The 26,343-nt window shown below is 35.4% G+C and overlaps 2 protein-coding genes across 6 annotated transcripts in view; both read left to right on the top strand.

Annotated features, from left to right (window-relative positions):
- RABGAP1L (RAB GTPase activating protein 1 like) overlaps positions 1-26,343 on the top strand; it is a 739,959-nt gene that overhangs the window by 240,997 nt on the left and 472,619 nt on the right. The gene's annotated exons all lie outside the window — the stretch shown is intronic.
- Positions 9,933-22,503, top strand: GPR52 (G protein-coupled receptor 52). The gene has a single exon (XM_049868630.1). The coding sequence runs from the start codon at positions 20,274-20,276 to the stop codon at positions 21,357-21,359; it is 1,086 nt and encodes a 361-aa protein (XP_049724587.1). The 5' UTR covers positions 9,933-20,273; the 3' UTR covers positions 21,360-22,503.

The following is a 26,343-nucleotide window of genomic DNA, read 5'->3' on the forward strand; positions in this document are numbered from 1 at the left end:
TTTTTGTGTGTGTGTGTATGTGTTCTTCTTCTTCAGATAGGATTATTTCCGTGGATCTGTTTTCAAGTTCACTTACTTTTTCTTCTTTCATCTCCCTTGTGTTGTGAGATTATCCAGTGAATTTTTATATTTAGAAATTTCATTTTGGATCTTTTTTATATTTCCAGTTTCTGCCTTGAAAATTTATTTCCTTTCATTCATTGTAAGTATAATTTCCTTTACCTCACTAAGCATAGTTGTAACAGCTGCTTAAAAGTCATTGCCTGATAATTTCAGTATCTGTATCATTTTACAAGGTTGGCCTCTGGTGATTATCTTTTTCTTTGCAAATGGGTCACAATTTCCTGGTTTTTGTTTATCAAGTAATTTTTAGGATTCTCTCCTGGAAATTGTGAATGTTATGAGAGTATTGATTGTTTTGTTTTAACAAGCATTTCACTTAATTTGACTTGTAGTACAAATTCTGTCTCACAAGCGTTTCACATAATTTGACTTGTAGTACAAATTCTGTCTTGCTTATTATGGGCAGCAGCCCAAGTCTCAGTGTAGTCCTTTCATCTTGAGTTGGCCAGCTTTGTAGTCTGTCACGTGCATGCTCAGTTTGGGGTTATTCTGGAGACTTGGACAGATTTTATACATGTAATTTAGGGTTCTCATTTTCTGGCTCTTTGCGTATTTCCCTCCTTATTCTGTGGCAGCTGTGATTACGCGGGGCTTTGTCCTTTCTTCCTCAGGTGAGAACGGCTTTCTATTGGGGCTTCAGCCACTCTGCATTGCACCAAGACTGTGGCCTGCTCTCAGGTCAAAGCTGCAAAAAATGCAAACTCATCTGAGCTAGTCCCTTTCTCCAAGTTTGGACCACCCCTCCAAACTATACCTGCTCTTTTTCTCTCTCCAGAGCCCTCAATGAGTTGTTTTTTGTGTTTAGCCTAGAGCTTATAGTTGGTCTGTTAGGGGTTACTCCATCATACCAGAAGCAGAACTCCCTAGATATATCAAGCTTTAGTACTTTGAAGGTAAAGAAGAGTGATTTTCTGAGGCTTATTAGCTTACTGTTCTGAGAAAGTAGAAAGCTTATAATGGCTTTAATGATACGTAATAATAAAAATAGCTAACATATTTGAGTGCTTATTACTGAATGTATTAACTCATCTAATTTTCACCACAGTCTCTGAGGTTGCTCCTGAAGAGCAAAGACTTCATGTAACTTGCCCAAAGTCATTGTACACAGTAGAACTATCTGGTTTCAGAGCATATGCTTTGCATCACTTTTCATAGGAAAAAAAAAATGCTCTCTCTGTTTTCTTCCAGTTTAAAGACTTGTGTATGGTAAATGTAACTAACCTCTCAGGTGAGGATTGTGTCCAGCCTGCCTGTGCCAAATTAGTGGGGATCATCAAGATTTAAGTAAATTTTGTTTCAACATTTGAAAAACTTCCCCAAAAGTTTTAATAATAGGAAATAAAATACATAATAATAAAAATAATCATTTATATTTATAGCCTTTCATAGTTTACAAAGTTATTTCTATACATTCTAATTTTATTCTTATGAAAGCCCTGTGAATTAGGCCAGAAATAATTCTTCCTTCTTTATTAGTGTGAAAATAGAGACCTAAGGGAAGTTACATGTAAATCTACTTTTTAAATCTACTTTAAGATCTTTTTACTTACGTACTATGGAATCTGAAGGTATCACCTAGACCGCTAATATTATGTTCTGTGTCCATTCCTCTGTACTGCACTATCTTCTTCTGTTTATAGGTAAATGTGACAATGTACTGCAATAAACGCTATGACAGTATACAACAATAAATGTTATTTCAAGAGCAGTTTTCCATAATATCTTTAAACTACATATGTACTCATCACTTTATTGAATTGACAAATAATGGATGTAAATAAAATTTTTGGCAGTATTTCCTTATGTCCTTTATACTTTTTTTTCCGCTTCTTTATTCTCTTTTGCAAAATGCACTATGAGTAAAATTGTTTTATCTCAATCTCAGAATGAACTGCATAATATTTCCAAAGTTCCACATCCCTGTACTTTGAATTATGAATCAACTAATAAAAAAACTTAAGACTTTTGGGCCAAGGGGCTATTTAAATGCAAAGTAGTATGCTTTGGGGTGAAAATGTATTATAAATATTTATATTTGATGATTTTTCTATATAACCTTCTTACAGAGCTTTTGAAGGTTTCTTTCTTTGCTTGCTTCTCCTTCCTTCCTTTTTGTCTTTCCCACTTCTCCTTTTCCCTCTTTAATTCCTCCCCCCGCCCCCTTTCTTCTTAGTATAGTGCTATTCTTCTGTGAAGGCCATGTTCTCTATTCTGCCAAGTCCTCAGATCTAATTTTGGAACAACTTCTGTAGGTAATTTAAGTACAGAAGGTAGACTGAGTGTTCATTTTACTTTTGATTTATATATGACATCTCTTCAAAACCAAACTTTCTCTTTTCAGACACAGGAAATAAATTATACTGGAATATTTAAGTGAAAGGCAAATAACCTGAGAAGTAAGCTCACTTATTTCTAAATGAAAAGTCACTACAGTTTGTAAGACAAGAGTGTATTTGACCAAAGAATTTAAAAAAGAAAATATACCGTATAGTATAGAAGAGTTTATTGAATGACGAATGAAGACAGTGTGTCTCTTATTGCCTACCTAGAATATATTTTCTTTTTTCTGCTCCACTACCAAATAAAACCCAAAACTCATTGCCATCAAGCTCATTGCAACTCATAGCGACCCTGTAGGACAGAGTAGAATTGCCCCATAGGGTTTCCAAGGAGCAGCTGGTAGATTTGAACTGCCCCCTTTTTGGTTCACAGCTGTAGCTCTTAACCACTGTGCCACTAGGGCTCCATTACCAAATAAGAGACTGTAAAATAAGAAAAAAAAAAAAATTTTTTTTTTTTTTTTTTTATAAGAGGCTGTAAAATTGCTGTCCTCGGTAGAGGGTAAGACTTAGGGTGAGAGAGAGCTAACCTTTATGTGCTTTACTCTCAGACTTTGTGCCTTTAGGGTAAATAGAGACACTGACTCATAGCTTTACATTCTGGTACTTTTCCATTTCAACCTGGCATTTAAAATCAGTGAAATGCAGATTTAACCTTCATTTCTTCCCTCGAGCCTAAGTCGTTTGTGTATTTTTTTAGTTATTAAACACATTTTTGATAATATAAAAATACACATTGCATTGACTTTTAGGAACATTTACATTACATACTTTTCAGACTTTACTGTAGGTTCTTTTGGGCATGTGTACTCTTCAACAATAATCATATTTGAAATCAAACTTGGGCAACAGTTGGCTTTTTGTTTCCTTCGTAGGAAAGGGGAAGAAAAGCTGCTGAGTAATTTCAACCACATGCCATGCAGTAATCTCCTTGAAATCACACTCTTTCTGCAGTGCCTTATTGCTACTATGAAATAAAAGCAAGAATTAATTGCAGCCTTTAACACATTTTTATTGACCTGTTTTATAGCATCGTTCACAGCTGACCTTTGTGTTCCATTTGGGCCCACTATTAACACCTTTTTGGCATTATTATTATATAAAATTATAGTATACAGTCGGAATCCACGTCTTTGAGGAATTAAAATAAACCTATTATAAGATTATTAACATTTTGAACAGAATGATTAAATCATCACTGTGGTCAGAGCAAGCAAATAATAGAGGCCTTTTTATATTTCCTGGTACTGTTGATGTTGGTAGGGAGCACTGCTATAAACTGAGTATTAGTTGAGGTGTGTGTAGGTCATCAGCCTAAGCATTGGGAGTCTTTTTTGTCAGATTCAGTTTTCCATTGGAATTTGTTATGGCATTTGCTGTAACTGGGATTTGACCTGTATAACCAACAGATACTGTAGTATGTTATTCTTTATTAGTAGTTTTCTGTCACTATTTTGTCTCTAGTTCTGTGTCCCAACCCACATTTATAATATTCACACCTCTTAATAGACATCCTTATCACTTAAAAAAATGTCAGAGCTGTCAGAACATCTAGTTCTGCTATCATGTGCTTTAAATGGTAAACATCTCATTTTATAAAGGAGATAGATTAGGCATTTGGGGCTGGGGGGGGGAAGTCAAGTGATTTCTTCTTGTCATCCAGTGCATAACTGGGCTAGAACTTTCTCTCACGTCCAGTAGCATTTGGCTGAAACATGAAGACTATGTGCAACAAATGTATTCAGAATTTTCCATAAACTCAGGATTTTCGTGAAAATCCTCCAAAATATAAGGAACAAATTAGACATAATCTAGTATTTTTATTCTAATACCCACTGCCGTCGAGTAGATTCCCACTCATAGCGACCCTATATGACAGAGTAGAACTGTCTCATAGAGTTTCCAAGGTTGTTTAAAACCTGAGCAAGAAAAACAGCGCAAAGCAAAAACAAATAGTTCAGCCCAGTAGTCCTGTCTGCTTTTAACAACTTTAGAGTCTAGAGCAGTATTCTCCACAGTACATGTTCATGCTACTAATAATGACATTTTTCTTTTGACACTGTTGGTTAAACCCATTTTATGCAAGGTTAAAATGTACAAATAAAAAGACGTTTTAGGGATGTTGGATAAATGGTTTCTCTGAACTTTTCTAAAATTTGCCTGACACACTTTTTGTGCACAAAAAAATCTTAATTGTCATACTGCCATCCATCTAGTTCATTAGGGAGCTCTAAGGATTAGCATTATATTTATAGTTAACTTAGAGGGAAGGAACTTTATTGGATGAATCACATTTATTATTATAATTGTTACTGCTTGAGTAGCATAATTTTACTGCATGTTACGATCAATTAGCCATCATCATTCTCATGAAGTTCTGTAGGAAATACTGTGTATTTAATACCTTTGGTCTTGAACACTACCAGTAATTTCATTTCCCTTCAGGGCATACAGCTGTTTTCAGCCTACTCAGTGCCATGTCAGGGCATGAAATCATCTTGACAGAAAACTCTAAATTATAAATAGTCCCATAATGACTTTCAGCTTGGGCGGTACATTTATAACAGAGTTATTAAGGAAAATATCATTCCAACCCATTACTACAAGTAGAATCTCTCCCATTTCTGCAGCCATCTTTCGGTACTCAGATAATATTTGCATTTGTAAGCATTTAAACAATTAGGACTATGAGATTCACAAGTTCAGAGACATACTAGGGCTATTGGATAAGTGGTTTTCCTAAAAATTTCTGAAACTTTCCATTACCAATGTATCTTAATGCATGCCTTTGCCCTACAAAGACTGCTAAAAGACTAGAAAGTAAAGACATCAAAGTTTTGATAGTATCCAAAAAGCATAGCACCGGAAGTACTTAATATACAATAGAAGAAATGAACCAGAACTTGATTTATCTTATTGTTATAAGCAATTTCAGAATATTGGGTATTGAATAAAATTCTACGAGCACTGTTTCCCTAGCGTAAGTGTTAATCATGACTTACTTGGTGTTAACGTTCTGGTTTTTAAATACCCAATTAGTTCCAGCATTTTACTAGGATATTTAAATACTATGAGAATCTACTCTTAACCCAAGGTGTATTTTTCTTTGAACAAAATTAAGTATTTTCAAAAAAGCTTTGATTTTTAAATGACCTTTCTCTTGTATGCTGTGAGTTGTGTACCTGGGAATTTAAATACCTGAAAGCAGGGATAGGTTAAAGAGAAGGTAAACGGGAAGAGCAGAGGATCTTAACATTTCGTAACATAAGACCATGTTGCAGAGCTACTCTTATCGAGCTTTAGTCTGTGTTATGGTCGTTACTGAAAAAATCTAGAGCCAGATTGATGCTGACATCGTGGAGATGTTAGTGTTAGATTAACAGGAACGCTTCACTTCTGTGAATATGTGTGCATGTGTTTACTCCTGTGTGAAAATTCATTTTTTTGAATAGTCCTGTCTCCTAATCCAGGAGCGTGTAACATTGTTTTTGCATCGTGCTGCTTCTAAAATCTGGTTGTCTTCGAGTCGATTCCAACTCATAGTGACCCTGTAGGACTGAGTAGATCTGCCCCATAGGCTTTCCAAGGCTGTAAATGTTTATGGAAGCAGACTGCTACATCTTTCTCCTACAAAGCAGCTGGTGAGTTTAAACTGCCGACCTTTAGGTTAGCAGCCGAGCACTTAACCACGGCACCGCCAGGGCTCCTAGAAATTATTCAAGATGGTTGCTGATCCTTAGTTCGATCGTTTAATTCAGTTTTTAATCACGTTTTCTTCTTTAATCCCAAATCCTTCTCAATAGGCATATTTTCTTACCAAGCTTCTCTCAGTTTAGCAACATTCATCCCTCTTTTAGGCATGTCTTGAAAACAGCTTAATATGTTTATCCGTTCTTTTCTCAATTCCTGTCTCTTAAAAGTGATTTCTGTCAAGGGTTCAGTGTTTTGAGTTGTTCCCTATGCTACCTAATCACTTTTACCACTTAGCTTTGAAACTGCCTGGTGAAAAATAAAGTTGTACTGGCAGATGTAGGTCAATTCGTTTGATTTCTCATTTTCTTCATTCTCCCATAACATGACCCGAGGAAAATGAGAAAGTATAATATTTTTAGCTCTTTTAAAAAGCTTTATATTCTAGATAAGCCTACCCTAATTTCTGATATTTTGAGATATCCTGCTGTTTGTTCTAGATTAGGCTCCAGCTTTATAAAATAATTTTGTGCTTTGATATTTAGCAGGAGAAGAACAAATATCAGTCAACCTGGTTTATTTAGCAAATATTATTACCTTTTATTATGTGCCAGGCACTGTGCTTGCCACTGAGGGTAACAGTAATGGAAGGTATTTCTCAGAAGAGCTCATAGCCTACTGAAGAAGATGGTCAGATGTACTCATACTCTTGTTGGTTGGTGAGTTAAATGGCTGAGTAGATTATTTTAGGGCCCTGCAATAGGCTGTTAATGATCTTTTGCTTAATATATCCCTGGTCTGAAGGTTAAAAGGTCTTCATTTCATTTCTTGCTGTTCACATTCCTATTTCATCGTATTTTTTATGTGATCTTGAATAATCCATAAAGCATATTTATCTTCATAACAATATATAAATCCAATAGTGTCTGTTTATAAAGCATTATGAGGCCTTTGGAGGGAAAGTACTGGGTCAAGAGAAGCATTGTCCTTTCAACAAGCGTGTGTTGTGTATCTCTGATGTGAAGCACTGTATGCTAATCCTCATGAGTGGTACAAAGATAAACCAGACAATTGTCTAGATTGAGGGACTGACTATTCAGGGTATGAGGAGGAATTCAGGATATGGGGAGAGTTTGTGGAGGAGGGGTAACAATCAAGACATTTCATTAGTGCTTTTACTTTAAGAACAAATCTGTGTTTAAATGAGCATCTTAGATAATTAACTGTTTTTTCTCTCCTATAACTCTTTTTCCATCTGTTCATATGATTTGTAATTGGATATTATCCATAAGCTTAATGGGTACTGTAGACTCAAAAATTAAGTTAGCTTCTTATCAACCTAGTTAGTCTTCCTTAGCTTTGCCTTTTCCTTGGCTTGTAATTGCCAGAGTACTTAATCATCGTTATTGAAAGACATCTTTTATATATCAACTATATGTGTTGGGGATTTCAACTTTGAATAATATACCAGACATTTCATTGAAGGAAAAAAAGTTCTCTAAGATCCCCCTTCCACCAGTGTTGACTTTACAGATTATTATTATTTTTTTAATCTAAGACTTTTTTTTTTTTAATTGTGCTTTAGGTGAAAGTTTACAGAGAAAATTAGTTTCTCATTAAACAATTAATACATAAATTGTTTTGTGACATTGACCGCCAACTGCACAATGTGTGAAGACTCTCCCCTTCTCTACCCTAGGTTCCCCGTTTCCTTTTGTCCAGCTTTCCTGTCCTTTCCTGCCTTCTCCTCTCTGCTTTTGGGCTGGTTTACAGATTATTTTAATGTTATCTAAGTATTTAGAGCTGTAAAATGAAATATTAACCTTTTATGCTTTTAGTTCTCATGACCATAGTAAATTTAATAGACACAAACTATAAAAGGAAAAAAATGTATATTTACCGTGTTAATCTAATGTTACTGGATGAAGTTGTTTTTCTAAAACTAAATTACTGCACGCAGTGTGAATGTGGTCCTGACAGCTACAATACAGATTTTTTTGAGTTTGGGATGCTTATGAGGCCATATGCCCTTAGATGACTCAGTTTTCCCAACACACTTTTCGAACCCACTGGAAAAACTTGTTTGTACAATGTGGTGTTAGGTCATATCACTTCGTGCATCATTTGCGTATTAAATCTCCTTATGTTCTATTTTCTTAGCCTGCAACAAATTAAGAACTACTTAGATCCAACATGATGGTAATACTTCAACATGTGTTGGCACTGACATCACATAACAATACTTTATTATGAGATAGCAGCCTGATTCTTCAGAATAAATTTTTATTAAGGCATTCAGATTGCTTGTAGAAATAAAAACTGAAAATTAAAAAAAACTGTAGGGTATTTATGGACCACTAAGGATATACCCTCAAAGATTCCTTAGACTCCAGTTTGAGAAATATTATAAAGTATATACATGTGCATAGGTGTTGTATGGCATAAATGAGGAGAAATAAGCACTGTTACAAAATTAATCATATATACTACATAAATATAAATTACCATATTGTTAAATATATTGATCAAATTAAATATCAAATAATTCACTTTTGTTTTGGAGACACAGTATAAGCACTCAATACAGCTATGTAAAATTAAATTAGGATCTTTTTTCTGGTGTTTTTGAGTGCTTGTATTCTTTTTGTAAAATTTAAGAAAAACGATCTTTTTTGGATGATACTAACAAGGGTGGATTCAGAATAAAGCGAGGTATTGCAAATCACTCATGTAAAGGACAACAATAACTATTCATTTTAACAAAAGGCAATAGAATTTTATTTGGCTCAGGATCAAAATCGTAACGATCAACACCAGTCATCTTCTCTTCTAGATAAGATAGGGAAGAGTAAGGGAGTTTGTATTTATGAAGGCACTCTCTTTCTACAGAGTTATCAGACTCTATAGTATGTATAAGGAGCCCAGGAGGTGCAATGGTGAAGTGCTCTGCTGCTAACCAAAAGGTTGGTGGTTCAAACCCACCAGTGGCTCCAAGGGAGAAGAGACCTGGTGGTTTGCTCTTATAAAGATTTACAGCCTAAGAAATCCTACGGGGCAGTTCTGCTCTGTTTTATAGGTTCACTATGAGTCAGAATTGCCTTGACGGCACGGAACAGCGACAACAATAGCATAGAATATGTAACAGGAGGCTGCAGCTAACCAACAGGTGCTGCAACTCTCCCTTTCTTGATCTAAGGGAAATCATGGCCCCCGTTCACATGGAGCCCGGTTTGAACTTATCCAGTCGTCTTAAATAGCCCACAAGAAGCAAGTTAAAAGACAAAAAAAAATCCATATTTTGCTCAAACTCTGAATAGTGGAGTTCAATTCTACATGCATTTATGAAGTGATCGAAATTCCCACTATTCATGAAGTATGGTAACATGTAGGGTTGTCAGAGCCACATTGTTGAGTATATATAGAATGATAAGGGTCATAAGGGATATGTATATAAGAAAAAACAAAATACTTGGACTCTTAAATGCTGAAGTAATTTTTTTTTCTTTTTTTTTAATTTGGACTCTAGAGATAACATAAAGACAGGAGCATGAGTATTTCAAATTTTCTTTTGAAAACTGAGTCATAGATGTTACATTTCAAGCCAAGTAGAGGTTTGATTATTCTACACTTCATGGCTTTTTAAAATTCCAGTTGCTATAACAACTTTGATATTTCTTTATTATTTTTAGCACTTCAGTTGCCATAACAATAAGATATCTTAAAAAAAAATAGCAATTTTCTTTTTAAAGGAAAATTCCTTTCAATTAAAAATGAATTTAAATCAACATTTTTTCTTATAATGTGAACCCATTATTTAAAATATAGTTGTGCTATTCAGTTTTCATACCATTTTAATAGACTTTTGCAAGAGATGTTTGAAGGTTCAGTTTCTCCTCTGTGCTGTTACTGTACAAAAGTTGAAGACAGGTTTTCATACCATTTTAATAGACTTTTGCAAGAGATGTTTGAAGGTTCAGTTTCTCCTCTGTGCTGTTACTGTACAAAAGTTGAAGACAGGTAGTTGTTTTGAACCCTTTCTGTGAGATAATACTAATTTTTTCATGGCTTTAATGGATATAATGATGCTATTAAACACTTTAATTTTCAGATTTTTTATTCTATAAGAGAACATTATCGATGGGTAGATGTTAGTCATGAAGGATGTAAGAAAACTCAGAAATTCCTTTTCTCTGTGTCATTTTTAAGTGCATTTTTTATTATATCAGTTGTCATATTGAAACGGTTACTACCTCACTTACTTAGAAATAACTGACAGCGCAAGCCTGAGCTGTGGCCGTTTACTCATAGAGCAGCCCGTTTGCTTCCTCTTTGAGATAAAATTCTTAAAGCTTAGATTCTGATATTTAAGCCTCTAGCAACTTAAGAATAGCAAATTGGAAGAGGAAAGGAGTAGTATTTCTGTGTGTCCTAGGCAAATAGAGTCAGAGAAAATATAGGGAGCGCTATATGCTTTTTTCCCTGGCTTGTGCATCAGTTTACACATGACTGCTAACCTGAAGGTTGGTGGTTTGAACCCATCTCATGGCACCACATGAGAAAAGCCTGGTGATCTGCTTTTGTAAAGATTATAGCCAAGAAAATCCTATGTTTTATCCTGAAACACATGAGATCTCCATGAGTCAGAATTGACTTAATGGTAAGGGGTTTGGTTTGGTTTTTTTGTTTTTTGCTTTTGAAAATGTAATTTTTAATATCTGTGATACTCAGGAGTCCTTTGGCACAGTGGTTAAGAGCTTGGCTGCTAACCAAAAGATCGGCAGTTCAAATCCACCAGCTGCTCCTTGGAAACCCTATGAGGGCAGTTCTACTCTGTCGTATAGCATCGCTGTGAGTCAGAATCAACTCAATGGCAACCGGTTTGGTTTTGGTTTAATGATACTCGACTACATTAACATAGTAATATTCCCCCCTCTTTTATCCAGTAGGATTGGGGAGAGTGTTTCTTGTTAACATCTGCTTGGATTTTTTATTTTGAGTTTTTTTTTTTTTAATATTTTACTGTGTTCTAGATGAAAGTTTATATAGCAAATTAGGTTTCCATTTAACAATTTTTATACAACTTGTTCTATGATGTTGGTTACATTTTCCACGCTGTGTCAACATTCTCATTATTTCTATTCTTTTATATCTGTTTCCATTAATCTACCTTCCCTGCCCCTCCTTAACTTCTCATCTTTGTTTTAGGGTAAGCATTGATGGTTTGGTCTCATTCGATGATTAATTTAAGGGAGCATAGTATTCATAGGTGATATTGTTAATTTTATAAACCAATCTATTACTTTGATGAAAGATGGCCACAGGGAGTGACGTCAGTTCCAAGTACAAAGGGTATTGTAGGGTGATAGTCTTGGGGGTTCCTCTAGTCTGTATTGGTCCAGTAGGCCTGGCCTTTTTTTTTTTTAGGAATATGAGTTTTGTTCTACGCTTTTCTTCCATTCTAACCAGGACCTTCTGTTGTGTCTTTTGTCAGAATAGTCAGTAGTCGTAGCTGGGTACCATCTAGTTCTTCTGGTCTTAGGCTAGAAGAGGCTGCAGTTCTCATAGACCATTAGTCCTGTAGACTAATTTCTTCCATGGGTCTTTGGTTTCCTTCATTCTGCTTTGCTCCTGTCAGGAAGAGACCCATAGTTGTATCTTAGATGGCAGCTTGCAGGCTTTCAAAACCCCAGATGCTACTCACCAATCTAGGATGTATGCTATTACAATTGACCTAGATGTGCCCCTGAGTCCATGGTCCTTAGCCTTCAAGCCCAATTACTCAATCCCTCAAGATAATTAGATATGTCTAGGAATGTTACCTTAACTGTGCCCTCTATGTGCTTTATTATATATGTGAACATATATGCAGCACATATATTGGTTTGGTTTTCATATGCTTTTCTAGGTGCCTGGTTACTTATGGAAATTAAGCAAGTCTCTATTTATGTCTGTACATATGCGTATATTGAATCCAGCAGCTACTGAAGGTTTGAGTGTATCAGAAGGCCGTTCTAATTGGTGTTAACTGCGATGACCCTAGCCTACCAAGCAAATATTAAATTATGTTCAGAATTCTTGATTTAAGACAGCAGAGGGTTGAATAATACATTTTATGAATATTTAGATGGAAAACTTGAGTCCAATTTAAAAAAGTTAGAAAAACAATTTTTTTTTTTTTAAGTTAAAAAAAATTTAAATGTTAGAAAAAGAAACCCTCACCTGGAAAGTGTAGGATCCATGTAAGTAAGATTTTCATGTAAATATGGTTTGGTAATTTTTATTTTATGGTGTTGATAATCACAGTATTATCATAAGATACATTGTCAAGTTTAGACAAGATATTTCTTTTAAGAATGTACTTTTTAAAAAGGAATTTTTGAGGAAGGTGACAGCTCAATAGAAAATGAAAGTAATGTCATTTATTTCCTAATACCAGCAATGTACTTGTTGGTATAGTTTCTTAAGGAGAAATGGTTAAACAAAAAGCTTACGGATAGTAAGGTAATTTACTGTCAGTGAGCTTTGAATAACAGCTGCTATGTGCTTTGCATACTTTATTTCCATTTTTTTTAAACCAAATTTAAAAGGTAGGTATTACTATCTTTACCTACAGATGGAAGCCGAGACACATGGAGAGAATGACATGCCCAAGGCCTCATAGTTAATGAGTGCTGCAGCCAGCATACCAACCCAAATATGTCTGATTCTAAAGACTGTGTTCTCTTCTCTAAGTCATAGACTCTTGTAGTTTGCAAACTAGAAGAAAATAATGTAAAGAAATATCGTACTGTGGATGGTTTTATTTCGTTTCTCCACATACAATTTTTGACCAATTAGTTTTATTTTAATTTTGAGGGTTTCCCCACTAAGAAAGGATTAAGCATACATGTAAATTATTTTCTGTCTCCGTTTTCCTTTGTGATTGACCAAAGATAATAGAATCTCTTAAAGGCTTTGCTTACTTGGCCAGTTATCTTACATCCCAGCTAGCTAGGGCAGCCTCAGAGTGTTATATAACTGGCATTTAATAAGGCGTCTTTTCTCACTCAGCGTCTCACTCGCATCTGGGCTGTTGTGTCTGTGAGTACAAACACTGAGCCATGAGTCAGGTATACTGATTGAGAGAGTGTGAAAGTAAGCACAGGCTGGATGTACCATTTCTGTCCACCAGTATCTGTCCTTTTAGAAATTTCAATAGCTCTCATTATTTAGGGAACATTGCTTCAGAGAGTTGTGATATTTCCCTGTTAAACATCAGTGTAAATAATTCCCTGGCAATTTCTTGAAATTGACCCAAGTAATTTAGGGCTCTCATTTGGAGGTCATACATACAAATGGAGCACTTGATACATGCAGATGTAATCACGGCTTTATCATTCTCTTCAGCTGTGATTTACATAAAGACAAAATGCACATGTCTTAAATGCAACATTTTAATGAGTTTTGACATGTAGACATGTGTGCAAACATGTAACCCATATCTGTCAAGGTACAGAACAATTCCATCATCTCAGAAAGTTGCCAGTGTCTCTTGCCGGTCAGTTGCTGAGTGTGTGCACAGTGCATGTGTACACACATACAGCGCCTGAGGCAATTAATGTTCTGATTTCTTTCAGCAAAGATTAGTTTTACATATTCGAGAACTTCGTGTAAATGAAACCACACAGTGTGTACTCTTTCTTTAATGTGTGGCTTCTTTCCCTAAACAGTATTTTTTAGATTCATCCATATTTTGTATAGCATTGGTTTTGTTCCTTTTTATTTCTGAGTAGAATTCCAGGGTATGGATATACCACAGCTTGTTTACCCATTGCATTGGCTGAGACCTTCAGAACAATGTGCACAGAAGTGGTGAGAACAGACATCTTTTTCTTGTTTCCAGTCTTAGGGGAAAAACATTTAGACTTTTATCATTAAATATTATTGTATCTGTAGGTTTTCACAAAATTCATTAGGCTGAAGTTTTCTCCTCTAGCGTCACTAACTTAACATTTGTTAGACATTTTTAATTGCTAATAATTTGTCTCATAGTGAAATGACATTGATATAAGTTTGTTTTCTGTCCTTAAGAGGTCACTAAATCAGTAGATTGTAACATGTGTCACTTCAGAAGGTTTGTTTGTTCATTAGCATTTAGGCCAAGTTGCTTTGATGCTACATTGGCATTTTTCAGCATTTGGCATTCTTAAAATGATAAGGAATTAAATAATCATCGTCTCTGGCTATATTTGATTTCTCAAAGTACTAGACAAATATTCATATTGACATGTGTTTAGGTAGAGGTATAAATGATTAAAACTGCTACTAATTTGAATAAATTAGGAGGTTTAAACATTCTTGCCTCTGCAGTTTGGTCATATATATTCTAGCTTTTTCTTGTGAGGTTTCTGTGTCATAAAAGGGATTGCAGGTAACTTTGTGCAACCAAAGCTTCACAAAAACTGGCTATTAGAATTTTCCGGTCCTCTCATAGGCTACATTTATATGCTTTATATAAAAACTGTATGAAACATTTTTCTGTTGGGCTCCCGTTCTGTGCCCAGCTGTGTAATGTAGCCATTCGAGATATAATGGGGAAGAAAACAGATGTTGCGGTCCTCATGGGACTTGCAACCTAGTCAAAAAGACAAAATTAATGGAATAAATAATTATAAACTGTGATAAGTGAGGAGTCTGATACAATATAGGAACTCAGGGAAGGCTTCCCTGAGAAAGTCATATTTGAACTGAAACCTGAAGATTGTATATGAATTAACTAAAAAGGTTATGATGGTATAGTGAGCAGCAGGTCCACATACTCTGAGGCAGTAGTGAACAAAGCAAGTATATGTGGCACTGGGGTAGGGAAGGGGAGCCAGTTTAGCTAAATCCTAAACAACATAGAAGAGAAATGGAATTTTGGGAGACCAAATTTATAGGACCTTTTAGAAGTTTTTCTTACAGGCAATGTGAAAACAGTGAAGTATTTTAAATAGGGGAGTCACATGATCTGGTTTGCATTTTTGAAAGAACATTTTGTCTGCTGTGTGGATAATGGATTGAAGAGAGGTCACAGAAGACCAAGGAAAATAAGTTTCAAAGCCACTGTTGTGGTTCACGCACAAGACAATGTTAGCTTGCCTAGGGTAGTGACATTGGAGATGGAGAAAAGTAGTTGAAAAAATAGATAAATTTTGAATGCATACACCTTCTATTGCCTATTTTAATGTATTGGAAAAAAAAAACTTTCACTTTAACCTGTCTTTGTTATGATACTGTATTGCTTATGTAGTTCTCCTTGATAGTCAGTACCTACTGTTGTTGTGTGCCATCGAGTCCGACTCATAGCGACTCTATAGGACACAGCAGAGCTGCCCCATAGGGTTTCCAAGGCTGTAATGTTTACGGAAGCAGACTGCCACATTCTTCTCCCGTGGAGCAGCTGGTGGGTTCAAACCGCCAACCTTTCCATTAGCAGCTGAGTGCTTACCATGGTGCCACCAGGGCTCCTTTTCATTACCTGTTATTTATCCTGTTTACCCTCCATGACCAGTGTCACTCTCCTGCTTTGCTGTCTAAGTCCTATGGTAGTTGTATGAATTGACTGGGTGTTAAATAATGAAATATTGATACACATAAAGGAATATATAAAACATACCTAAGGTATAAATAAAAAATCAAATGCCTGTGATACATGTGTATGATCTCATAAAGTTATAGTTTTAGTTGTTAGAAGGAATTCTGAAGGAATTCCAAATAATGATTCCTCTTATTTTGTGACTAGCATTTATCAGTTGAATGAAGAAGGAAGTGGCTGATAATGATAGTAATAAGAATGGCAAGAATAAAATACCTAATGGGCCCCTAACGTGAGTTGAGAATTATGCCCAATATAAAAATAAGGAATGCTTTATATAATGAGTTATAGAAATATATGGTATTAATGTTCTTTTTTATTATTAGGTTTTGCACTATAAATTAATTCTGATTTTATACAGATCAGGAAAAAAGGTTGGAAAAGAAGAAAAGTGAGGGGCTAATAGAAAGAGTAGTCATTAAAAAGAATAAAATTACTTTGTTAAAACTATTGGAGCTTTTTTTTTTTTTAATTGGTGGAATTAAAGGAAGCTTACTGGATCAAAGGCACTGCTTCTTAAACCCTCAATCTCATATTATTCATATACCTTTGGAATCATATACAATTATGGATTATTTACAGTATTTTTAGACTCAAATCCCTTTTATTCATTTTTTTTTTAATAAAAGTATCAAACTAAAGCAATCTAGTATTTGAATTTCTCTAAATGAGATTTTTGGGGGCCATATTTCTGATTTTAGAAATATGTAATTCAAAACTTTTTAAATTATGTGAAGTCTGTTTTTTCTGGGTTAAGTTAATACAGCTTACTGTTTACCTTATTTTTGTATGAAATGTGGGACCTGTCTCTAGTCACTAATATTTATCAAATGTAAATTTATTTTGAATATTCATTATCATTGTACAAGAGAATTTTAGATCAGACTTTGTTTGATTTTTAATACTTTTATGTACCCCTAAAGGTCAAAATGCTCCCCTGTAAAAAAGGACTTTCTAGCCTTTGTGCCTTAAATTTAAATATTTACTTTCAAACCTATACATAGTACTCATTCTAAGATTGTTATTTTAACTTGTCTTATAACTATTTCTGATGATGCTTGGTATACACACACACACATATAATATATAGAGTGAAAATATTTTGAAGAAATGCAGTCACCATTCTATATTTCACCTAATCCCCCAAAGATCTTAGCAATAACATAGTTTTCCTGCAAGGCAGTTCAACATAAAGAAAGGAATAGGGCTTTCTATTACTTAAGAAATAATTTTTATGAAGTCCAGAATAACTCTTCCTAGACATTTCCTGCCTGGCAGCCAACAGTGGATGGAAAGAGAGGCACACATCTATGTGGTATTAAGAACAACAGTTGTGACCTGTTTGAACCCTAGTTTCACAACTCTGTAATTGTAGGCAAGTTGAAATTACCTTCTGTAGTACTCACTTTCTTCATCTGAAAGGTAATAACGATGGTACTTACTTCATAGAGATTTAAAGTTTTATAGGGAAAAAAAATACGTAAAGCACATAGCACAATGCTGGGGACATAGAATGTGCACAATGTTAGTTACCTTCAATTTTCACCTTAATTGTCCTGATTTACTTTAATTCTGAGCTAATTTGTAAATTAGTTCTAAGTCACTTTTAAGCAAAGTGCTGACCCCGTAACAGCTATGTTTAAAACAGTGAATGTTGGTCTGTAGTAAGTAAAAATAAATGGGAATGTTTATAACTTCCGTCAAATATTTGAGGATTATTTGCTTTTTTCTGACTTGTGTAGCGCAAGCATTGTCTGACAGTTTGTTGACCCTTTGACCCTTTTTTATATTAGGATAAAAAGTGGGTTTAACATTCTGTCTGTTTCTAATGCCTATACTCTTCTGAAATCATATTTGACCTTAAATATTTCCCCAAATAGCTTTTAGAATAGTAGTGTCAGTTCCAGTGCTTTGTACAGTTAAATACATCAAACTCAGAAATTTTGTATGGGTGTGGCAGGGATTGGAGAGATTAATAAATGACTTTTAACTTCTGTTAATCAAAATATAACTGTATATTAAAGAGAAAAATGGCATATCACTTGAGTTTATGAAGAGTTGAATGATTTTTAATTATTAATAAGTTTTTTCTGCCAATAAGTATTAGATTACTGCTGACTTTTTAGTATCACAGTACCTTGTAGTAGTTCTTCTACAGGGTTTAAAGGTGTATGCCCAGTTTTTCTTTTTTTTTTTTCCTGTCCTGTCCAGAGGATATAATCTTTGCAAATGCTATGAGGAGACTTCCTCAAGAAGTTAATATATGCCATTAATATATTATAAGGATCGGTCAGTTCCATTGTCTTCTTTTGTCAATCTTGATCGGGGCTTGCAGAGTAAGTCTATAAGCCTGCATGTGCCTGGCAACTGTTACCTAGTGACAGTTTCAGCTGCAGTAGCCATTGGCTGTGCTGTCGATTGGGGCAGGAGGACCGAGTCACCTTTCTGATGGTGAGTTCTTCTGCATCAGCTCAGGATGAGAAGGAGGAGGAGGAGCGGAGCTTGGGCTCAGGTGGAGGCAGTGATACTGAGAGGTTGTGGAGAATATACCGATGGCATCCTTGTAACTGCATCACAGTAAATCGGACTTCTGAATCAAGCAGCTCAGCCTAGCAGCTGATAAGAGTAAATGTAGGTGAGAAGCATTACCTTATTCTTGTAACAAGAGAACTATTTTGCGATAAGTGAAACTGGAATGTGCAAGGAAGAATATCATGTGGATTTTATAAAAGAAGAAAGACTTCCCTGAATGACTTTGTGCTGCACGAGAAAATAACTTTCAGAAGAATGCTTTCTGTTAAGCTACTGCATTGTTCCTGAAGAAAATGCTTTTATTTCTAGTGCATGTTATTTCTTCAAAAGGTATAACAGCGGAGACTGACAAGGGGCTCTCTGAAATGCCTGTACTTAAAAAAAAGACTTTTGGCAAATGCTAACCTGCTGTCAGAATGACCTTGGAAGCCTTTTGGATGGATTGCTTCATTCTATCCTGCTAGCTTTTCAGTATTTCAAACTCTAGGATTTAAACTCATCTTGATGCTTTAGAGAGATTTTAAAACAAGACCATCTCATAACCTACCTAATGGCCCCTGTATTAATTGAGCACTTGCTCAAAATAGAATACAGAAATAGAAGAGGCATTTTCTTAACATATGGCTGCTACATAACTGCAAATGTAACAAACAAGGTAATTTTCCACTTTCAGAAGATTCAGTTGAAGTAATGATTTACTGTGTTAATCATCTAATGGTAGTAGAAAAGGTATAATAAGAGTATAAAGCCTACTGGAAGTACATAAGTGATAAATAATGGGAGAATTTCAAGTCAAATAAGCTCAGAGTTTATAGGAAACTTTCTATTGTTGTCTAAATTTCATGTAAACTTACATATGTATGATATAGGTGTGGTTGCAAAGGGGAGAAATAACTTTGAGCTATATATTTTATCATGCTTCATCATAAGGAAGGTAGTATATGAGATAAAGTTTTTTTTCTAGTTATTGATGCTGAAATTAATAACAAAAAAGACTTCTTTTCTTTTTGAAAAGGAAGAGGCATAAATTACATTTCTGCTAATAGCACCAGTAACTGTAACAGGCTAGAACTGTTTTAATCTGAATGCTTAGAAAAAATATGTATCCAGGCTTAACACTTCAGAAGTTCATCTTATTTTGAGGGATGTTAACCATTGTATGTTACTTCCCTACCTGAAATATACCTTTTTTCTCATGAGAGTTACAGGACAATCTGGGTGTGTTTGTTAACCCTGTTCTGCTCCTTTGTGCCCCAGTAGAGAAGAGTCTCTTGAAATTAACCTCGATAGGGATGTTTTACTTAGCTCTTAAAAAAAATGAGAGAGAAATAGATCATAAAGATGACCTACCAGCAGCAGACGCTAAACCAAGCCAAAAGATACTGTTTGCCACAATGAACTTTTTCTCAGGTTTCCAACCAAATCTGAGATCTTAATTATTTAAATTCTAAAATAGGAATTCGCTTCTCGTCATTGATAACATAGGAAACCCAAGACACTTTGAGACTTTACTTTTTCTCATTCTTTCTAGTTGATCCCTAAGAAACTAGCTTTCTCAGGAGAACAAACAGGCCACAGAAGCTTTTCTTCCCTTGTTGACAGATATTTTTTTCCCACTTTACAGATTTAATTTTTTGTAGTGCCAAGATAATAAGAAATCCATTTTCTCTAGAAGTGCCTTGTATCTGCAAAAAGTAGTTTGAGAGCACCGGAGAAAGCTAATCAGTGACCTTTTTTCACCTCCTTTCTAGCTTATCCCCCTCCTTACCCCCACAAAGCTGAGGTGTGTCACTGCTGCACTGAGGCTGATGAAGAGACGCAAGAGCAGCTCTCTGGGACGCTCAGCTGTGACAGGAACACTGACACTGTCTACCGAGGCAGATTCTGAGACACTCGTGTGCAGAGTTTAACAGATGCCGGGCCAGGCACCTGCTTGCTATAGCCAAGGCTGCAGGTTTCCTTAATCCCAAGCCATGAATGAATCGAGGTGGACTGAACGGAGGATTCTGAACATGAGCAGTGGCATCGTGAATGTATCTGAACATCATTCCTGCCCACTTGGATTTGGCCAATACAGTGTGGTGGATGTCTGCATCTTTGAGACAATTGTTATTGTTCTACTAACTTTTCTGATCATTGCTGGGAATTTAACGGTCATCTTTGTCTTTCATTGCGCTCCACTCTTACACCATTATACTACCAGCTACTTCATTCAGACAATGGCATATGCAGATCTTTTCGTTGGAGTTAGCTGCTTGGTTCCTACTCTCTCACTTCTCCACTACTCCACAGGTGTCCACGAGTCATTGACTTGCCAGGTTTTTGGATATATCATCTCAGTTCTAAAAAGTGTTTCTATGGCATGTCTTGCTTGTATCAGTGTGGATCGCTACCTTGCGATAACCAAGCCTCTTTCCTACAATCAACTGGTCACCCCTTGGCGCCTGAGAATTTGCATTATTTTGATCTGGATCTACTCCTGCCTCATTTTCTTGCCTTCCTTTTTTGGCTGGGGGAAACCTGGTTACCACGGTGACATTTTTGAATGGTGTGCCACCTCTTGGCTCACCAGTGCCTATTTTACTGGCTTTATTGTTTGTTTACTTTATGCTCCTGCTGCCTTTGTTGTCTGCTTCACTTACTTCCACATTTTCAAAATCTGCCGGCAGCACACCAAAGAGATCAATGATCGAAGGGCCCGATTCCCAAGCCATGAGGTGGATGCCTCTGGAGACACCGGACACAGCCCTGACCGCCGCTATGCCATGGTTTTGTTTCGGATAACCAGTGTATTTTACATGCTGTGGCTCCCCTATATCATTTACTTTCTCTTAGAAAGCTCCCGGGTCTTGGACAACCCGACACTATCCTTCCTTACAACCTGGCTTGCTATAAGTAATAGTTTCTGTAACTGTGTAATATACAGCCTTTCCAACAGTGTTTTCCGGCTAGGCCTCCGAAGGCTGTCCGAGACGATGTGCACATCTTGCATGTGTGTGAAGGATCAGGAAGCACGAGACCCCAAACCTAGGAAACGGGCTAATTCCTGCTCCATTTGAAGAGAACTACACAGTAAAGCAAATGTAATCCGACAGTGGTTTTGGATCGTGTTCTTGATTTCATCTGGAATTTTGCCAACAGAGAAATATTTACTTGAATAATTGACTATGAAATGATGAGGCAAAAGGTTTCATCTCCCCCTCCCCCAGCCACACACACTTTTTCATGGAAAACACAACGAAAGGAAAGGATGTATAGAGGTTAATCTCATGAGGTAATTATGTAGCATGTGAGTATAGATGTGCAATAAGACGAAAAATTAAGCACTGAGGATGAAAAAAGTATCTCACATCTTCCACAGGACATGAAGCAACTGGCGCATCAGAGCAAGCCTCTGCCTCCCTCTGTGTCTGACTGAACTTTCTTTGCCTCTGTCTTTGACTCTCTGTCTGTCTGTCTTTGTCACTCTCACTCTCTTTGTGTTTGTGGAAGTTATTACTTACATATATTGTAATGCCATATATTATATATGTGGCAAAGTACAACCTTTTGCATCAAAATGTACTTTTAAACACACTAGTCTGCTATTTATAGATGGTCTCTCTCTCCATGGAGGGCACATAGTAAGTGTATTTTATTTCTTGCTACACAGCCCCTTTGCTTGTGTTTTTACAGTGTTCTCTGCAGCACAAATTTTCTGCTAGAAACAAAAAGAAACAGTATTATTCTTTCTTCTGGATTAAATGACATATGCTCTTTTCCCCTCTTCCTAAAAGCCTGCTATTTTTTTCTGTCCATTTTTCTTGTCTTGCGTCCTTTGGTACCTTAATCCTGAAATGTCTTAGCTAATGAAGGAATCTGCTGTATAAAGCAATCGTAATGTTAAATAATTTATTCCTTCCAACAAAGCAATCTAGTAGCCTGTTTGGGAGATTGTGTTAAACATTTCAGTGGCTTTTGGAAACGTTTTCATCTGGTTCTTTTAAAATTAGCTCATGTGCCTAAAGTGGTGTCTTTTTGCTATAGTAAAGCTTTTGTTTGTTTCCTTAAGAAAACCCACAAATAATTCTAAATTAAGTGCAGGGTGCTTACCCAGCAGTGAAATCATCTTGATGCTGCTTGAAATGTCTTTTTTTTTTTAATAAAATATTAACCATTTGGTGTTAGGTCTACAATAGCTTACTACTGTGTGCACCAATCATTTGTGAGATTATGTATTTGCACATACTATATTTTTTACAACAAAGAAAATGTAAATTATATTATGTGGTTTGTGCCTAATGTTTTCTTAGCACAATGAATAGATCAATGTTGTTTAAGCTGTCAGATTTGAAACGATATATACAGAAATTCATTTAAGAGAACAATACTTTGTGTAGTTATGTAGATATTCATATTAGACCAAGTGGCATTCTGAGTGCTGCTGAGAATACAATGTACTTAATTATCAAATACAGGTAAGAGCAGTCAGTATTTTCTTTTGTAATGATCTGTTTTCAGATTCAGAGATTAAATTAACTTATTTTTTAGTGTGCTACACGGGATCGTGCAGTAAATTGTCAGGGGTTTAGATGCAGCAAAGTGGGCATTTGGGAAATTGGTAGTACGGCGGGTGTGAGCAGTAAAAGATTTAAGTCTTACTTTTTTACCCTAAGTTTCCTGACTGAAAGATATTTTAAAATTTATATCAAACTACTGAGTATTTTTCTTCTCAGCATTTTTGATTTCTTTGTTTTATGAAATGCATTTAATGAAATGTGCCTATGACTCTTCACATTGGAAGCCAACCATGTTTGTGTTCTGGTGGTTTGACTTCAGAGAATCTTCAGTAGAAATGTTATTGTTTTATTGAGGTTGTTCTGAACCCCTGTGTATTTTTAAACATGTAAGAAAGATTTAAAATAAAAAATAAAATAGTATTCTATATATCAAAATCAGACTTTGCTTTGGTTTAATAAAAGGCTTACTTAGAACAAGAGTTTAATCATTTGGGAATCAAAACTTAATTGTTTTCCACTTCTGTGGTTTGGGTTGTTTATATTTATTCTTGTCCCATTTGCCACCGGCATCTCGGATAAGTGGAAATGCTTCTTTGAAGCTCATACCAGTTCAATGAATAATAGTAATGCTAACTTTCCAGTCATCATCAATAGAACCTTCCACATTATCCCTATCATTAGGGCATCAGCTTTTAGTTCCTTTAGTTTGGAATGTAAATATAATTAGAAATGACTGAGTAGATCCTCTGTGGAAAACCTGAGACCACACCTATTGCATTTTCCTCTTCTAGCTTTTCCCCATAATAATCAATAACAACTATGTGCCGGGCACTGTGTTAAGTTTTATATATATCATCACACTTAATCCTCATTACAACACTTTCAGGTGGGTACTCCTATTGTTGCCACTCTAGAGATGGGGAAACGAAAAAAAAAAAAAAAGTGATTTATCTAAGGTCACTCAACTAGTAAATAGCAGAGCTTCATCTACCCTGTCTGCCTGGAGCCAGCACCTATATGCTTCACCACTATGCTATACTGGCTTTCTTTGCAAAAGCCTTCCAACCTTTGTGCCTCTTTCTGTATCTTTTCTCTACAGGATTTCTCTGAGTGTTATTTCTTTTCTTCCACACCCTACATTTTTTGATTCCTCACATCCCTTATCTTTTCATATCTTTTTCTTGATCTTGCAAGTCTCTTTTATTAAAACAGCAATTTCAGAAGCCCAAACTTGTCAGTTTAGCCTACAGTCATACTAAAACCTGGGGAATGACTTTTGTTCATTTTTGTTAAATTTCCCTTGAATAGCTTTTTCCAATCTCTATAAATTACTTACTGAAAAAATTTTTCTAAGAGGAAGAGTGGAGAAAAAAGACTTTATGATAGGCTAAGAGAGGACCCTCTGTGAGGCAAGTTCTAGGTTTAGGTTCTTCATTTATTATAATGTTTCATGTGCAACCCTAGGGCAAGTCACTTAACTTCTTTTTGACATATTTAAATATGTTTATATAATAGGATAATAGTTATTTTGAAACTACTCTTTTTTAGGTTAATGTGTTTTAAAGAATAGAAAGCACAACCACCATTCCCATCATTGTATTGTATTCTGTGGGAATTATCCAATTTAGATACAAATGATGCCCAAAGAATAATGCTGTGTTCTATTACCTAAGAGTTCTATTATCTGTGGAGTTGTCTGCAAAGCAATACAGTGTTGGAAGGCTTTATAGCTTGCTACAGTGTGGAATGTAGCCTGAAATCATGGCCCTCATAAGCTGTTTGGCCTTAGATAAGATACTGATGTTCCAAAACCTCAGTTTCCTCATTGATAAAACCCAGAGTTTAGTATCTCCCTGTTAGGCTGGTTTTGAGGATTAAGTGAAATAACGTAGTTGATGTGCTTAGCACAACTCCCGGCACACAGAAGGTGTTCAGAATGTGTTACCTGCTGTTTTCTTATCTTTGTAGCTGACATACTCATTAGCATCAAAACTTAAAGATCATTAATTGCAATTTAATAATAAAATGGATTTTTTAAAACAGAATTAGTCCATCAAATATTAGGGTTTTCTAAGATTTTTTTTTTCTTCAAATCTGTTTATACAGATTTCAGCTTAAGTTCAGATGTTTTTAATATGGAAGAGCTCCATAATTTCTGAAAGCTTGTCTCCCAAGAATAATTATTTATGAAGACATCATTTGAAATTAAAGATATCCAGAAAACAGGTGTTGGCATGAGACAGTCAGGGATGATTCTGAGATTAACCTGCCTCCTTACTTTTTTGTATTATATATGCTTAAAACATTTCTCTCTCATCAGAGTGGCAATAGTAGGAAAGGATTGGTCAGCAATGCCTTGCTGTATTGGTTTTCATTTTTGTGTTTGCATTTTAATTTTCCGAATTAATGAAATGGCCGAAACAAAGATCAATAAGGAGATTTGCTCTACAAATACCAGAATTATATGAGTTTAGAAATAAATGAAGTCGCTGCCTTAAAAAACTTTTTTTTTATCCCTCCCCACCCTGGAAGCTAATCATTAGGTATAAAAAAGATACAACTGTGTGATAAACAGATAAGAAAGATTAAGATATGGGGCACCTGTAGTATAACATGCAGAGCACAGCATCACCTACATTCAAGTGGGGCTGTCGCAATGCACAGTAGCATATGTTAGTGGGTCGATGCTATATTCTGATGTGCAGGTCCCAACCGTTGCTCATTTTCTGAAACAAAGCTTAACTTTATTTTAAGATTAAGGATGTGTAAAAAGTGGCATATTCTATGACCGGATGTATAGATGACAAGGAAAACAAAGTGGCTAGAAAAGAAAAAAATAGATTCCTTTTTCAGTATTTCTCATATATGAAAGTTTTATCCAGTGCTAGTTTTGTCCTATAATTTAAAATAGCGATGACTTTTTTTTTTTAATGGTAAAAGTGGTTGTCTTTTAAAATATTAAAAGTGACATGATTAGGATTGTGTTTTTCTTCTCTATTCTTATTTTTTTTTTTCTTTTACAATGAGCATGTGTTTCATAATCAGGAACAGAAAAAATTTTTTTAAAGAATGCTGACTATTAAAGAATATTGTAACAGCTCACAAAACAGCTTTTCCTGACATACAGATAATGCTATCCAGCAATATCTCAATACATTCTTCTTATGTAGATGGTTAATATAGTTTTCCAACTTCTGTAATATTGTTATTTCAGGTAGATATTCCAGAGAAACTTGATGACCTTACACTTGAAATATCAGGTGTTCTTGATTTATTTTTGCTTCAGTATAAACAGTTTGAAATGTTGTTTGCTGAATCTGAAATGGATCTCGATCACTGTATGATATTTTAATATACTATTGATGGCATTTTCCAGCATTTTTCACATCTTTAAATAACAGAAGGGGGATCTTGCATAGAGAAATCAGTCCAGCTGGTGTGTTAACTGCATTTCATAGCTAAGCAGGATTTTACTCTCAGTTCCCCATCTCTGAAGACCATATCCATAACTTTTTAGTGGCAGCTTTTATTCCATTCTTATATG

This window comes from Elephas maximus, chromosome 24, assembly GCF_024166365.1.
Source record: "Elephas maximus indicus isolate mEleMax1 chromosome 24, mEleMax1 primary haplotype, whole genome shotgun sequence".
NCBI lineage: Eukaryota > Metazoa > Chordata > Mammalia > Proboscidea > Elephantidae > Elephas > Elephas maximus.

What these genes read in the sequence shown, in the direction of transcription:
- GPR52 (XM_049868630.1), top strand. Translation starts at nt 20,274, where the DNA reads ATGAATGAATCGAGGTGGACTGAACGGAGGATTCTGAACATGAGCAGT.